Source organism: Paroedura picta, chromosome 16, assembly GCF_049243985.1.
Source record: "Paroedura picta isolate Pp20150507F chromosome 16, Ppicta_v3.0, whole genome shotgun sequence".
Taxonomy (NCBI): Eukaryota; Metazoa; Chordata; class Lepidosauria; order Squamata; family Gekkonidae; genus Paroedura; species Paroedura picta.
Window position 1 is genome coordinate 4103696 of NC_135384.1, and position 14956 is coordinate 4118651.

The window sequence follows — 14956 nt, forward strand, 5'->3', positions numbered from 1 at the left end:
GTTTCAGTTGATTTTGTTTTTTGCCTCAGTTTTAAATAGGTTTATATGTATTCTTTATGGCTAAAGCTCACTTACTTTGGACACATCATGCGATCAGACTTGTTAGAAAAATCATTAATGCTCGGCATGGTCAGTGGCAAAAGGAAACGTGCTCGCCAAAGGACCCGCTTAAACCACACTTAAACCACTACACCGAGCTTACTCTTGGATTTGAAACTTGGCCACCAAGTTCAGGATCAAAATGGGAGTTTCAGTGTCAACAATTTAGGGTGCAGTTTGGTGGAATGGCGTTTAAGGAAATGATTGCAACCTTCTAATTGATCATACAGTTATTGGAAATTGGCTTTAGTTCCGTATTGGAGACCAAGGGTCTGATCTCTCTTTCTGCACTGAGTTATCAAGAACAGCATGCAAATAGAAGAGCTGACACGCAGGATCCAGTGACAGCCCTGAGGTCTACAAAGTCGAACTCCAGAAACCAGCAGGAACTGAGAGACTGGGCATGCATGCTCCCGAAGACCCCACGATTCCTGTAATGAACAATGACCTCGTTGCTTGTCACACACTGATGCAATAACTTTACCTCAACCCAACTCTTGTCTCTCAGAGCAAGCATTCTGAAGTGGTGTCTCCCCAGAGGACCAGGTCTCTTCAGTTTGAGCTAATTGTCACTATTGTGCCAACCGCCAATTAGAAATCCACGAAGTACATTTGGAATAAAGTTTATCCCCGCAGGTGGAACTCAGGCAGATGACGCCAGAAGCAGAAGCAGCAATCTTAAATGGGTCTGCTTTAAAGAAAGGCCGATTTTACAGAATGGGACTTCATCCCAGCGAAGTACCCTTTGGACTGTAGCGTGAGCGGCAATCTCCTCAGCTGCTGCCTCTCAGGCACGGTGACTTAACAACGGAAGTGCCAGCAGGAGTTTCAAGACAGACTTGGAAGCTGCACTATGTGGAATAGCCTGTATTGCTTGGCACTCCACTTCTATAGCAAGGTTTGTTCCCACGTAGAGCTGCAGGCTATTCAATGTGTGCAGCTCTTTTGTACAACGTAGGTGAACTTCATGTGTTTTGGGGGGCAGAAACGAGAGAAGAAGCTGGTTTTTTTTTTCATACCCTGCTTTTAACTCCTTGAAGAAGTCTCAGAACCGCTTCTTCTTCTTCTAGGTGGGGCTAAGAAGGCCTTGAGAGAGCAGCGACTGGCTCAGGGTCACCCGTCTAGCAACATGTGAAGGAGTGAAAACTCAAAGTCAGGTCTCCGGACGCTCTTAACCACGAGACCAAGCTGGCTCTCCAAGCATGAAAATGAGTAACTGGAAGGAAAGGCTTCTTGTTAAACTGCTGCTGGTCCTTCTGGTGCTGCTGGTGCTGCTGGCTTGTCACGCAGGCAAGAAGCATGCTATTAATTGCACCACGGACGTCGACCCCCTTCCCCTGTCGCATGAGTTTTCTCAGCCAGGTGACCTCCTCATCGGCGGGGTGGCCTCTCAAGTCTTCTTGGTGCATGAGACTCCTTCGTTTGAGAAGCAGCCCACAAACGTGCTGATTAAGGAGCCTCTGTAAGGAATTTGTGGCACATTTTAATATCTGCGCGATCCACTTTTTAATTCCGTATTTGTGGTTTGGCAAGTGCTCTGTGACTCAGATAATCTACTTTTTTAACGGAAGGTGTCTCATTTCTAGGTCTTCCTGTTTAAGCCGCTCTGAGAACCAGCCTGGCGTAGTGGTTAAGAGGGGCGGCTTCTAATCTGGCAAGCCGGGTAGGATTCCTCGCTCCTCCACATGCAGCCAGCTGGGTGACCTGGGGCTCATCACGGTCCTGCTAGTGCTGTGCTGACCAAGCAGTTCTGTCAGAAGCTCTCTTGGCTTCACCTACCTCACAGGGGGGTCTGTTGTGGGGAAATGAAGGGATGGTGACTGTAAGCTGCTTTGAGATTCCTTTGGGTAGTCAAAAGCAGGGTATAAAAAACAGCTCTTCTTGTTCTAGAGTTGCAGACTCCCCACCTCCTCAAGGTTTTCATGTACAAAGCTTCAGTGTATATAGCTCTATGATGCTGTGTAGGTGAGCTACATGCAGCCAGCTGGGTGACCTTGAGCCAGTTAAAGTTCTTTCAGAGCTCTCAGCCCCACCTCCCTCACAGGGTGTCTGTTGTGGGGAGAGGGAGGGTAGAGGATTGTAAGCTGCCTTGAGACTGCTTTGGTTAGTAAAAAGTGGGGTATGAAAACCCAGCTCTTTTTTGTCTATGGTCTCCAATATCCTAAAACTTGTAAAAAGGGTTTGATGATCATTGAGTAACACACAATGACGCTATTATGATCTTTCTGAGGGCGTATAGTCACTACCGTTTGGTTTGGACTCCATGAACCAACAAGCAAAATATACAAAAAAAAATAAAAGGATTGTGAATTCAGTATACCATGTATCAGAGATGTTAGGGCAAGAGTATTGAATTCCACCACTTTTTGTTTGCGGGGAGATCACTGATAAAGATTCTTTGGAAAACATAATGACATATTGGTATATTTTATATTATTTTTTTATTTCTTGATTGTCTCTCTCAGCATAGCCAACACGGGTTGGTTTGTAACAAGTTTCAAAAATTTCAAAAATTCATGCAACAAAACGTTAAAACCTCATAATACAAACAACAATGACCTATTAACACCAATTAAAACAATCAGACCATTTGCTATAATAGTGGGACTGTTAAGAGTACGAGATCTGATTCTGGAGTTTGGGGGGAGATACATATTCCATGTGTACACCTGGTGACTCTCATTACAGATCCGAGACAAAGAACTACCAGCACATCTTGGCCTTGGCCTTTGCAATAAAAGAGATCAACGAGAACTCCCATCTCTTGCCAAACATTACTTGGGGTTTCCTCATCCTCAACAGCTACTTCAATGCAAGGATGACCAATAAAGCTATCCTAAGTTTGCTGTCTACACAACGGCAGTTTGTCCCCAACTACAAGTGTGACATTTTGAAAAATCTGATAGCTGTTATTGGAGGACTTGATTCGGAAACATCAGTCAATATGGCCACCATTATAGATAACTGCAAGATGCCACAGGTAGGCCATGCATAATGAATCACGCACACAATTGAAGATTCTGTAGTAATTCACCTGTGAAAAAACATACCTGTATACTTCCTCCCCCCTTCCAGCTTACTTACGGGTCATTTTCCCCATTACAAGATGGTGGGCCCCAGTTCTCCTCCTTGTACCAGATGGTCCCAAAGGAAGTCTATCAGTACATGGGAGTTATTCGCTTACTTCAGTATTTCAGCTGGAAATGGATTGGGGTTTTAGCCGTGGATAATGAAAGAGGAGAGAGATTTTTGCGGACGATAGTCCCACTGATGTCCAAAGAGTTCATCTGCTCTGCTTTCACTTTGAGATTGCCAAAACTCACTTACCTAGATGATTTGACAGACTCAATTCTAAGGCAAGCAGTTACATTTCGGGTTGTCCTTGATGACAAAGTGAGGGTATGCTTTGTTTACTCAGAACATCCATCCTCATTTGTTCTGAGACTCTTGCTGTTTCTAGTCCCCATGATTTCATATCCACCTTTGCATAAAGTATGGATTGCCACATCTCAGTGGGATTTTGAATCAATGTCCTTTCAGAGGATGTGGGATATAGAAAGCTTCCATGGTAGCTTATCCTTCGCAGTTCACTCCAAGCAGCTGCCAAGATTCCAAATTTTTCTCCGAGCCATAAAACCTTCCTGGGCCAAAGGAGATGGCTTCATCCAGAACTTCTGGGAGCAGGCCTTCAGCTGTTCATTGACGGTTTCCAACATTCACGGTGACAGCAAGAACATTTGCACAGGTGAGGAGAAGCTGGAGACTCTTCCTGGGATTTTGTTCGAGATGGACATGACTGGCCACAGCTATAATGTCTACAATGCTGTCTGTGCTGTGGCACATGCTTTGAAGATCATGCACCGACCCAGATCCAACCACAGACAACTGACACAGGGAGAGCAGAAGGTGGTTCAGAATGTGCAGTCGTGGCAGGTATTATATTACAATGGGGACATCCTACTTTCTGAAGTGTATAGTTTGCCATGTTTCTCTTATATTCTACGTAGAAAAAGTTCAGCGTTTAGGAAAACAAAAGTGATGACCGTATGAAGTATATGAATGACTGCAGAGGATAGGATCTGAGGTAGGGGGTTTAAGTTATGTGTCGAACGGTACCGGCTAGCTCTTCCCAGTCAGAGTAGTTTAACAATGTAATCAGTTGCCAAAGAAGGTGGTGAGTTCCCACTTCCTGGCAGTCTTCAAGCTGCGGCTAGACAGATGCTTATCATGGATGCATTAGATCGATCCTGCACTGAGCAGGAGGTTGGACTAGATGGCTTCTATGGCCCCTTGCAACTTTAGGATTCTTTGAGCCTATTCTATGGTTCTATTCTGAATTGTACGAATTAGAGATGCTGCAAAGTTCACACCCCCATTTCTTTTTCTCTCTTAACTAGCTGCATCGGTTTCTCAGGAACATTACATTCAACAACAGTGCTGGAGACACCGTGCATTTTAACGAAAACGGGGAGCTGAAAACAGGCTTTGATGTGACAAACTGGGTCACCTTCCCCAATGGCTCCTTCATTAGAAAACGAGTGGGAAGACTTGAGCCTTGGGCTCCTTCTGGTAAAGAATTGACCATCCATGACAAGAAAATCACATGGCACAGAACCTTTAACCAGGTGGGGCCCGGAAGTGGGAGCTTTTTGGTGAAGAACTCAAATGGTGTTCTTTTATCCCATACTTCTACTAGCTCTTGAAGCATCAGATGAATCCACAGTCTGCCTTTAACCTTATGGGTTGGTTCCTGCTTTCATTGTTGCTCAAGATCATCTCATTCTTCTCCTTCTGATGGTTCTGTCTAGGTTCTGTCTATGCAGGTCAATGTTGATACCCCACAAAACTGGCTCAGGAGGTGCTAACCTGCTATGACCAATGAACTAGGGGCTAACATCTCCTTCTGTCTTTGGACAGGTGGTGCCTCTTTCTATTTGCAATGACAATTGTCATCCTGGGTACAGCAGAAGGAAGAAGGAAAAAGAGAAATTTTGCTGTTATGACTGTGTTCCTTGTCCGGAAGGGATGATCTCAGCAAAGAAGGGTAGGAGACACTGTGTCAGCTATGTACTCTAAATACAATATGTCCCATGAGAGCAATGCACAGATTCTTGACACTTGATGTGATCTGGAGTGTCTGTGAACAATTATTCAACAGTTTAAATAATTTAAAGTGATTCTTTTTTTGTTTTGATGTCTGCCACTTTGGGAAACCTGTTTGGATGCAAAGGCACTATAGAAATATTTCAAATAAATAAATAGTTGTTTTAAGAGCCACTAAAAAAAACAGGTACATAGACTTCTGATTGTCACTCTAGTGTCTGAAGTGCTATTTTTTTTAGTGTTTGAAGTGTTATTATTTATTACAGTTATACTCCTTCCTCCTTGGTGGGACTCAAGGTGGATTACATAAAAATCCCATAAAATCTCCAGTCCTTTAAAACAGAAAGAAAACCATCCAATAATAACTACACAATCTATAAAATGGGCCCATGTTAGAGAGGATCAGATTTTCTCTGATCCATCTGAATAATTGTTTTCTCCCTCTCTGGTTGCTTGGCTCTGAAACTTTTCCTTTAAAATTGGTAAACTCTGAGGAGCAGGTTCGTAGGAGTATGCCAGAAACACATTTGAGTTCCTCAGCTTTTTGAAACCATACCCATGTTTCCCTCAGTTCCCAACTTCTTCAGGAAATAAATGGATCTTAAAAAAAACAAAACAAAACCATTGCTTGGCATATTCTTTACATGTTTAATCAATGAAAATCAAACCAATATTGACTCCAGTCTGGGGTGAGAAACTCTGAGTCAAACCTGAACTCTAGTCTCTTCAGATGCCAGAGGTCATTCCACTCCATCACAAGAAGACAAACCAGAAATATGTTAAAAGTAATCTGCTCTAAAAGTCAATTCATCATTCCCTTATTACAGCTGAGAACTAAGTTAGAGAAATCGTAACTTAAGAACATCCCCAGAGTAAATGTCTTGACATATTTCAACAGCTTTTCATTTTTGTTCATTTTTGCAGACATGGACAGCTGCATCAAATGTCCACAAGATCACTATTCCAGCCTTCACCGAGATTACTGTGTTCCCAAAGTTATAATCTTCCTATCTTACGAAGAACCACTAGGTACCCTTCTAGCTACTTTGGCTATTTCTTTTTTTCTGGTCACCGTATTGGTGCTTGGGATATTCGTGAAGCACCGCAAGAGTCCCATAGTCAAGGCCAACAACCGAAGCCTGACGTATATCCTTCTCATCGCGCTTGCTCATTGCTTCCTCTCCTCCTTGCTGTTTATCGGTCAGCCTGGAAAGGTGACCTGCCTTCTCCGACAAATGACTTTTGGTGTCATATTCTCAGTTGCCATTTCAAGTGTGTTGGCCAAAACCTTGACTGTCATTTTGGCCTTCATGTCTGCCAAACCAGGATCTAGGATGAGGCCACTGGTGGGCAAAAAACTAGCATGGTCTGTTGTCCTTTCTTGCTCCCTTGTACAAGTAGGCATTTGCGTTCTTTGGCTAAAGATTTCCCCACCGTTTCCAGCAATGGACATGCGCTCCGTGAATGAGAACATCACATTGGAATGCAATGAAGGTTCAGCAGTCCTTTTTTACTTGGTCTTGGGTTACATGGGCTTCCTGGCCACTGTGAGCCTCATTGTGGCTTTTCTAGCCAGGAAGTTACCCGACAGTTTCAACGAAGCCAAGTTTATCACATTCAGCATGCTGCTCTTTTGTAGCGTTTGGCTGTCCTTTATTCCAGCTTACATGAGCACCAAAGGGAAATCCACGGTGGCTGTGGAGATCTTCTCCATCTTAGTATCTGCTGCTGGATTACTGGCTTGCATCTTTTCCCCAAAATGTTACATTATTGTGCTGAGGCCTGAGCTTAACAACAGGGGACTGTTAATTAACAGGAACAAATGAAGATAATATAAATCTGCATTCATCTTTTATATTATGTACTCCATAAAAAGGACAGAACTTTCCAATTTCTAAGACTCCTTGCACAAAAGTGTACCAATTCAACTGGTGTGGAGCTAGTTTCAATTGGCCACCAGGCTATTCCCATATTCTCTTTAATTGTTGACAGTCTTAAATTTCCTATTTACATCCCCACAAACATTGATACAACCATTTACTCAGTGTAGGGTTCCCAACTCCCAGGTGACATCTGGGGATCTTCTGCTGTTATACCTGATATCTAGTCAAATGAGATCAGTTCAAAGAAGCATGATTTTTAGTCTCAACACTTGTTATATTCCTTAGAGCAACATGCTTCCCCTGACTAGAGAGGTGTTGAGCATCTCTGACAAATGTTTGTCCAGCTGCTACATGAAGACTGCAAATTGAGTGTAGGGTAGAAGATACTCTGTAAGCTCAGATGTCTGACTCTTGATATATTTAACTACATAATCTTCTCATTCACACCCACTTTGTAGATAGATTTTAATTTCTCAATGTACAGTATGAGAAGTACACCAGTTATGAACTTGTTTTGTTTCACTTAATAAGATCCATACATATATTATAGAATCAGAGAGTTGGGAGGAGCCATACTGGCCATCTAGCCCAACCCCCTGCTCCAATATACAGAGGTTCTCTAATGACCATACACAGACTCCAAGGCATTTACTGGCTTAGAACACTTTGTAGTCTATGTATGGTCATTAGAGAAGCTCTACATGTCAGAGTATCGAAGCTGAGAATGCTGTACAAGATTGCTCTCAGCCGCTGCTCTCCCATTGTCTCGAAATGGAAGAAACCCAACAGTAGGGGCAGCCAAACTGTGGCTCTCCAGATGTTCATTGACTACAATTATCCCAACAACACACTTCAAGGCAGATTAAATTTAAGATGAAAATAGATAACAATGAAGGTCAGTGCTCTGTGGCTTATCCATGCCAACATCCCATGGTTCCCATATGTCTAACTGTGTCCACTGGCCCACGTTGACACACCAGTCTGCCCCACCCTGAGTTTTTCATGTTATCCTTCAGAACGAAAAGAGAGGAGGGGAAAGGGTTGAGATTTCCAAAAAAAAAAAAACCCAGGCTTTGCTATTTTGCTTTAACTGCACAATGGGGAAATGATTATCTGCCCCACCACCATTGTCAAAAATTATAGGATTCCATCCTCCCCGATGGATTGCCAGGAAAACCGACAATAACTGCATTGCAAAGATGATATAAAATCCACTGGTGCTGTTCGGAACTATACAGGACTATATAGTTTCTGCATTACTCTTCCCTCTTTATATTCCAGAAGAAGTTGGTTCTTTCTTTCAGGGCCACCATCTTTCTGCAATGGCCATTTGTATTCTTTGGAGGAGTATCTTGAAAAGTCCTTCAAGCCACCCATGATCCTGCCTCCTCTGCAGGTTCTCTTGCTAATTTACACCTCTTTTGCCAGATAATCTAAGAACTAGCTCATGGCTACGCATGCATCTCTAGGTACAAAGCTGTCTGTGCTTGTTTTTGAAAGTAAATTTCCTTGGACTGTTGTTTTCTTGGCCCATCGATTCCGAGACAAGAACATGAAATTGTAGAAGGTGTATGCTCTTCACAGAGAATGATAAACTATGTTTACTTCCTCAAGAACTGTTATTAACACCTCTGACCAGGGCACTGGTGCAGAGACAGGTGTGTGAGTCAATTGTTTCTCCCTGAAGGAGCAGACAGCATCATTTGTCGTTCAGAAAAGAGCAGAAAATTGCTGCTAAACGCAACTGTCTCATAAATGGAAACGCAGAAATCTGCAGGTTGAAGAGAAAGTTTGCTACCAGGATGATGCTGGTACTGACGTTCTTACTCTTGCTCCTGGGTCATACTGTCGGCAAGACGGATTCTACTCATTGCAACATATATGCTGATGGCTTCCCTATTTCCCATGAATTTTATCAGCCAGGTCACCTTATCATTGGCGTGGTCATTAGTCACATCTTCTTGATTTACAGTGCCCCTTCTTTCATGGAATATCCCACACTGAAATTGACTGCTAAACCTGTGTAAGGATTTCTCTCTCTCTTCCCTTTCATTAAATGCCAGGCTGCTGTGTTTGAATATCACGAGAAGTCATGATTTACTTTACATAGCCATAGTTAGTCGATCATGTGAAGGTGGGTCACACAATGGGTGCTCAAACCAGAAGAAGCAACGAATTTAGCACTGGCTGAAATAATTGCATGCAGTTCTAAAGTTACATTTAAAACATGGAAAACACTGTGTCTCCTCTTGTGCTCTGAAAGCCATTTTTATGCCAAGTCATTAAATAGAGCTTTTCATAACTCTACGCCTAACCCAACTTAAATCCTAACCCTAACGCTAACCTGGGCTCATTCTGCACACGTTAGGTAATGCGCTTTCAATGCTCTTTAGAAGCAGATTTTTCTGGTTCTGCACAAGGAAATCCAGCTGCAAAAGCATATTGAAAGTGCATTATCCAACTTGTGCAGAATGGGCCCTGTTGAAATGATAAAACTGTATACTGTTTGGCTAACTTAGTCTGTGACTCTTATTGCAGTTCTATGCTAAAGGATTACCAGAACATCTTGGCTTTGGCATTTGCTATCGAGGAGATCAACAAGAATGCCTACTTTTTACCAAACATCACTTTGGGTTTCCATGTCCTCAGTGGATACTACATTCCAAAGATGACTTATAAGGCCACCCTAAATCTACTTTCTACACATCACAGGTTTATACTCAATTTCAAATGTGACAGAAAGAGAAATCTTATAGCGGTGATTGGGGGAATTGACCAAGAAACCTCTACCGATATGGCCACCATTTTGGCTCTTTACAGGATTCCACAGGTATCTCATATACACAAGGGCATGAATATTCTCCAACTATGGTTTAACATATTCTCTCCCCAACCATCTAAAATAACTTGGCTTTTTTCCAGTTCACTTATGGGTCATTTTCCCTAGAACAGAGGGGAAATATTCTGTTCCCTTCCTTGTACCGGATGGCCCCGAGTGAAACCTATCAATACAGAGGAATCATACAGCTACTTCACCATTTCAGATGGACTTGGATTGGGCTTTTTGCCGTGGACAATGACAATGGGGACAAGTTTTTGCAAATGGTGGCTCCCATGCTTTTTCTCAATGGCATCTGTCCTGCCTTCACTCTAAGAACACCAAAGCAGACTTACTCCAATGATTTCATGGATACTCTTTGGAGTCTGCTGGAGAAATATCCAGTTCTTGTGGGTAGCAGTGCGAATGCGTATTTGGTGTATTCAGAACCCACATCAATACAGGCTTTGAGAATGTTGATGGCCTTAGCAGAAATAGGTTCACCTCTAAGTCTGGGTAAAATATGGATTGCTACAGGCCAGTGGGATTTCTCTTCCATGTCCGTTCAAAAGTTTTGGGACATACAAATCTTCCACGGTGCCATCTCCTTCCTAGTTCCCTACAATCAGCCATCAGGATTCCGGAAGTTTCTTCAGGTCGTAAAGCCATCCTGGAGAAAAGGAGATGGTTTTATCTTGGAATTCTGGGAGCAGGCATTTAGTTGTTCATTGAACATATCTACTGAGGATGTGGCACATGAGACAACCTGCACAAGGGAAGAGAAACTAGACAGCCTTCCTCCGATTCTGTTCGAAATGAACATGATAAGCCACAGCTACAGCATCTATAATGCTGTCTATGCTGTGGCACATGCTTTGAATGCAATATGTATGCCAAGACTGAAACATAGAAGACTGGAGTTTCAGAATGTGCAACCATGGCAGGTCAGGATGCCTCAAAGATCTGCATTATAATTTAAAGATCATATGATGTAGAAATGGTGATGTCAGCTTTGTAACCCCATTTTGGTAAACTGTATAACCACATGATCAAAATAAGTCAAAATAAGTCAAAATAACACCACCATAGCAAAACACAATTCCCCATCATAATAGCCCGCGTCTCAATAAGTTAATGTATTCTAATTTCCTTTATAAGGATTTCTACCCCTTTGATTATTTCTTGCTTTTCTCTAACCACTTAGCTCCATCACTTTCTAAGAACCACAGTGTTCAACAACAGCGCTGGAGACTCGTCACATTTCGATCACAATGGAGAATTAGTAGCAGGTTTTGATGTTATCAATTGGGTCACTTTCCCCAATAACTCATTTGTTAAAGTAAAAATTGGAAGACTGGACCATCAAGGAAAAGAGTTAACCCTCAATAACAATGTAGTTGTTTGGCCTAGAGGCTTCAACCAGGTAAGACTGTCTGTCTGTCTGTCTGTCTGTCTGTCTGTCCGTCCGTCCGTCCGTCCGTCCGTCCGTCCGTCCACCCTTCTCTATATACCACCCTCCCCAAAGGCTCAGGGTGGTTTACATGAAACAAGAAAATAATACTGCAGATGCTTGAGGTATGAAAAATTTGGTTCCTTTTCTACTGGAACTTCCCAATCTCCTACTTACTATCCAGGTGCTATTGTTTTTGCATTCATTTTCAAAATGCTGCAGTTACCTTTGGTATAAGGAACCAGCTAAAATATATATCTGTTGTCCATATGTATAGTCCTACACTTCCAAGGAAGAGCACGTCAGTCCTCTTTGGCCTGAGTTCCTCTCAAGAGACTTATCCCTATCTCACCATATAGGATTGAACTATTAAAATCAGCTTAGTGAATTTCAGTTTTAATGTGGGCCCATCTCGGTTATTTTTTAAAGACAAAAGGGTCTCTTTCTTAAGCTTCCGTGTCATATATTTAACTCAGACTTTCTCAACCGGGGCTTTGTGAAACCCTGGGGTTTCTTGATGGTACTAGACTTGAAACTAGTCAATGACTGCAGGCCAATTTGGCTACCCTCTGATATGGTTTCCAGTTGTAATTTATAGCTCTGTGGTGCTGTTATCCCAAGTGAACAAACCCCTATTTTAGGCATTGGGTTGATGCTCATCGCATACACCTTCATCCTTCTTGACAGGGCCTGCCACTATCTGTTTGCAATGACAACTGTAAACCCGGTTACTACAGGAAAAAAAAGGAAATAAACTTTTGCTGCTATGACTGTGCTCCATGTCCAGAAGGGATGATCTCTGAGCAAATAGGTAGGAGTCATAATACACGGATGTCTCAATTGTATCCCATAACAGATATATTCAACTAAACCAGGCTTTCTCATATGGGTTTTGTGAAACCCTGGGGTTTCTTGATGACCCTGGGCTGCTTTCCCAAATGGACAAGAGTTCATTAATTTTTATATATTTTTAAATTTGTTAAGCATTTATCAGGTGATATTGACCATATATGGTCATGCCGATATGACTCCAAAATGGCCAATGATGAGCCTGGAGGGGTGGGAAGGGGAAGAGCCCCAGGGGGACATGCATGCAATTATGCTCCCCAATCGTATTCTACACAGTCGTGTCACTTCTGGGGTTTCTCAGAGCCTGAAGAATGTTTCAGAGATTTCTCAACGGTACAGTAGTTGAGAAAGGCTGCTCTAGGATCTGGACACAACTCTATGGTAGCACAAGAAAACAAGAGTGTATTATTCAATTGTGGGAAAGATTTCCCCAAAATGTTGATCAGTGTTTTGTATTATTCATAACCTCTTCCTTTCTCTTCTCCCCCCTCCCCAGACTTGGATGCTTGTGTCAACTGTCCAGAAGATCAGTATCCCAAGAAGGGCAAAAAACAGTGCATTCCGAAAGATATAACCTACCTTTCCTACAACGAACCTTTAGGGATCACATTGGCTTTGCTTAATGCTGCTTTCACTCTGACAACAGCTTTGGTTCTTGGGACGTTTGTGAAGCATCAAGACACTCCCTTAGTCAAAGCCAACAATCTGAGCCTCACTTACATTCTCCTTGTCTCTCTCCTTCTGTGCTTCTTGTGCTGTTTTCTCTTCATTGGGCAGCCTATAAAAATGACTTGCCTTCTGCGACAAGTCACCTTCGGCATTGTCTTCTCTGCAGCGCTGTCCAGTGTGTTGGCCAAAACCATCACCGTGGTCTCTGCATTCACGGCTACTAAACCGGGATCCAAGATGAAGAAATGGATAGGGAAGAAAATGGTCAATTCTATTGCCCTTTCCTCTTCCTTTATTCAAGTAGGCATATGTACTTCTTGGCTAACTGCTTCTCCTCCATTCCCAGACATTGACATGCACTCATTCAGTGATCAAATCGTAATGGGATGTAATGAGGGTTCAGTGACCTTTTTTTACTGTCTCTTGGGCTACCTGGGCCTCCTCGCAATTAGTAGCTTCACTGTGGCTTTCTTTGCCAGGAAGTTGCCAGAGAGTTTCAATGAGGCCAAGCTCATTACTTTCAGTATGTTGGTCTTTTGCATTGTTTGGTTATCCTTTATCCCTACCTACCTGAGCACCAAAGGGAAATCCACAGTGGCTGTGGAGATCTTTGCTATCTTAGCTTCTGGGGCCGGCTTACTGGGTTGTATTTTTTTCCCCAAGTGCTATATCATTGTGCTGAAGCCTGAGCTGAATAACAAAGAGCAGTTAATAAAGAGAAAAAGGAAATAACAAAGAGGAAAAAAGAAATCTGAACCACAAATAGATGGAAGGGTCTAATTAACATTGTATAATATCGGAACGGTAGTAGTAGTAGTAGTATCAAGGATAAAGTTGTTCATGCTATGGTTCTCTTCAAGGAATCTGGAAAGTCTTTTTTTTTCTTTTTGCAAAACCAAAGACCCATAAGTGCTTCTGATATGTCCACTTGACTGTCTGCTTGATGAAGACTGATCCGTTTGATGAAGCAAAACCTCAATAGGCTATTATTCATTCATTCATTCATTCATTCATTCATTCATTCAGTCAGTCAGTCAGTCAGTCAGTCAGTCAGTCAGTCAGTCAGTCAGTCAGTCAGTAATTCATTCATTCATTCATTCATTCATTCATTCAGTCAGTCAGTCAGTCAGTCAGTCAGTCAGTCAGTCAGTCAGTCAGTCACCTTTTATTGGCATCATTCATTCATTCATTCATTCATTCATTCATTCATTCATTCATTCATTCATTCATTCATTCATTCATTCATTCATTCATTCATTCATTCATTCATTCATTCATTCAACGTTTATGCCACCCCTCCCGTGAACCAGCTCTGGGTGGTTTACAACATGGGGGGGGGGTGGAAGCACAAAAATAAAATGTTACAATTAAATTAAAATGGTTGAATTAACAGTAAATGATTTCTGGTTGAAATTCCATGTCAGCTACTTGGGGTTTGAAGTCTCTTGCCATCAAGGTCAAGTCAGAACAAGGTTCTGGATCTCCCAAAAGTGAGGGTAGGTGGTAACATATGGGTTGGGTGGAGCTGAGTAGAAGTGAGATGGCCATATTTCATTGGCCCCAACCAGAAGCCTGGCAAAGTCTTGCAGGCCCCGAAGAACTGTGCTAGCTCTGACAGAATGGCTTTACTGGTAAGGACAAATACCTTAAACTTGAACTGGAATTCAACAGGGAGCCAGTGCACCCTCCAGGGTGTTCTTGAACACCAAACAAGTCATAGAGGACATCTCTGCATGTCCATGACTGGTTGCATATATTTAAAAAATTAATGGTTATATGAGTAGGATTGGTTCTCTTTGGTTCTCAGTAATGTAGAGTCCCCTTTGTTCAAATAAAGTTCAGTCTGCTTCTGGAATCTCCCTGTTGTGTCCTTCATTGTGCATCAGCACACCTGGCAAACAGCCCCATTTGTAACAGAAGAACCACAATAACTAGAAACCAAAACTCAACTTAGGGAGGGAGGTGTGAAAGAGGGAGGGCAGCGCATGTGATGCCTATTAAAGGCATGTGCATGCCCACGCCTCATGTGCATGCCGCCAGTGGCGTGCCTCCACACCGCTTGCTGTGCTTCCGGCCGCCCCCGCC

The 14956-nt window shown here is 42.6% G+C and overlaps 2 protein-coding genes across 2 annotated transcripts; both read left to right on the forward strand.

The window, feature by feature from the left end:
* Nucleotides 1–1301: 1301 nt before the first annotated feature.
* On the forward strand, nt 1302–7028 carry LOC143826578 (vomeronasal type-2 receptor 26-like). Its single transcript, XM_077315414.1, has 6 exons — nt 1302–1561; nt 2788–3079; nt 3175–4032; nt 4497–4724; nt 5017–5143; nt 6127–7028. Exons 1-6 carry the CDS (start codon nt 1302–1304, stop codon nt 7026–7028), a joined length of 2667 nt encoding a protein of 888 aa, XP_077171529.1.
* A 1859-nt stretch (nt 7029–8887) lies between these two features.
* LOC143826580 (vomeronasal type-2 receptor 26-like) lies at nt 8888–13603 on the forward strand. The gene is made up of 5 exons (XM_077315415.1): nt 8888–9108; nt 9624–9915; nt 11108–11326; nt 12041–12164; nt 12699–13603. Exons 1-5 carry the CDS (start codon nt 8888–8890, stop codon nt 13601–13603), a joined length of 1761 nt encoding a protein of 586 aa, XP_077171530.1.
* Nucleotides 13604–14956: the final 1353 nt, after the last annotated feature.

Coding starts and splice junctions, on each gene's coding strand:
- LOC143826578 (XM_077315414.1), top strand. CDS start 1,302: ATGAAAATGAGTAACTGGAAGGAAAGGCTTCTTGTTAAACTGCTGCTG. Junction 3,080..3,174: donor ATAACTGCAAGATGCCACAG/GTAGGCCATGCA, acceptor CCCCCCTTCCAG/CTTACTTACGGGTCATTTTC. Junction 4,033..4,496: donor AGAATGTGCAGTCGTGGCAG/GTATTATATTAC, acceptor TCTCTTAACTAG/CTGCATCGGTTTCTCAGGAA.
- LOC143826580 (XM_077315415.1), top strand. CDS start 8,888: ATGATGCTGGTACTGACGTTCTTACTCTTGCTCCTGGGTCATACTGTC. Junction 11,327..12,040: donor GGCCTAGAGGCTTCAACCAG/GTAAGACTGTCT, acceptor CCTTCTTGACAG/GGCCTGCCACTATCTGTTTG. Junction 12,165..12,698: donor GATGATCTCTGAGCAAATAG/GTAGGAGTCATA, acceptor CCCCCTCCCCAG/ACTTGGATGCTTGTGTCAAC.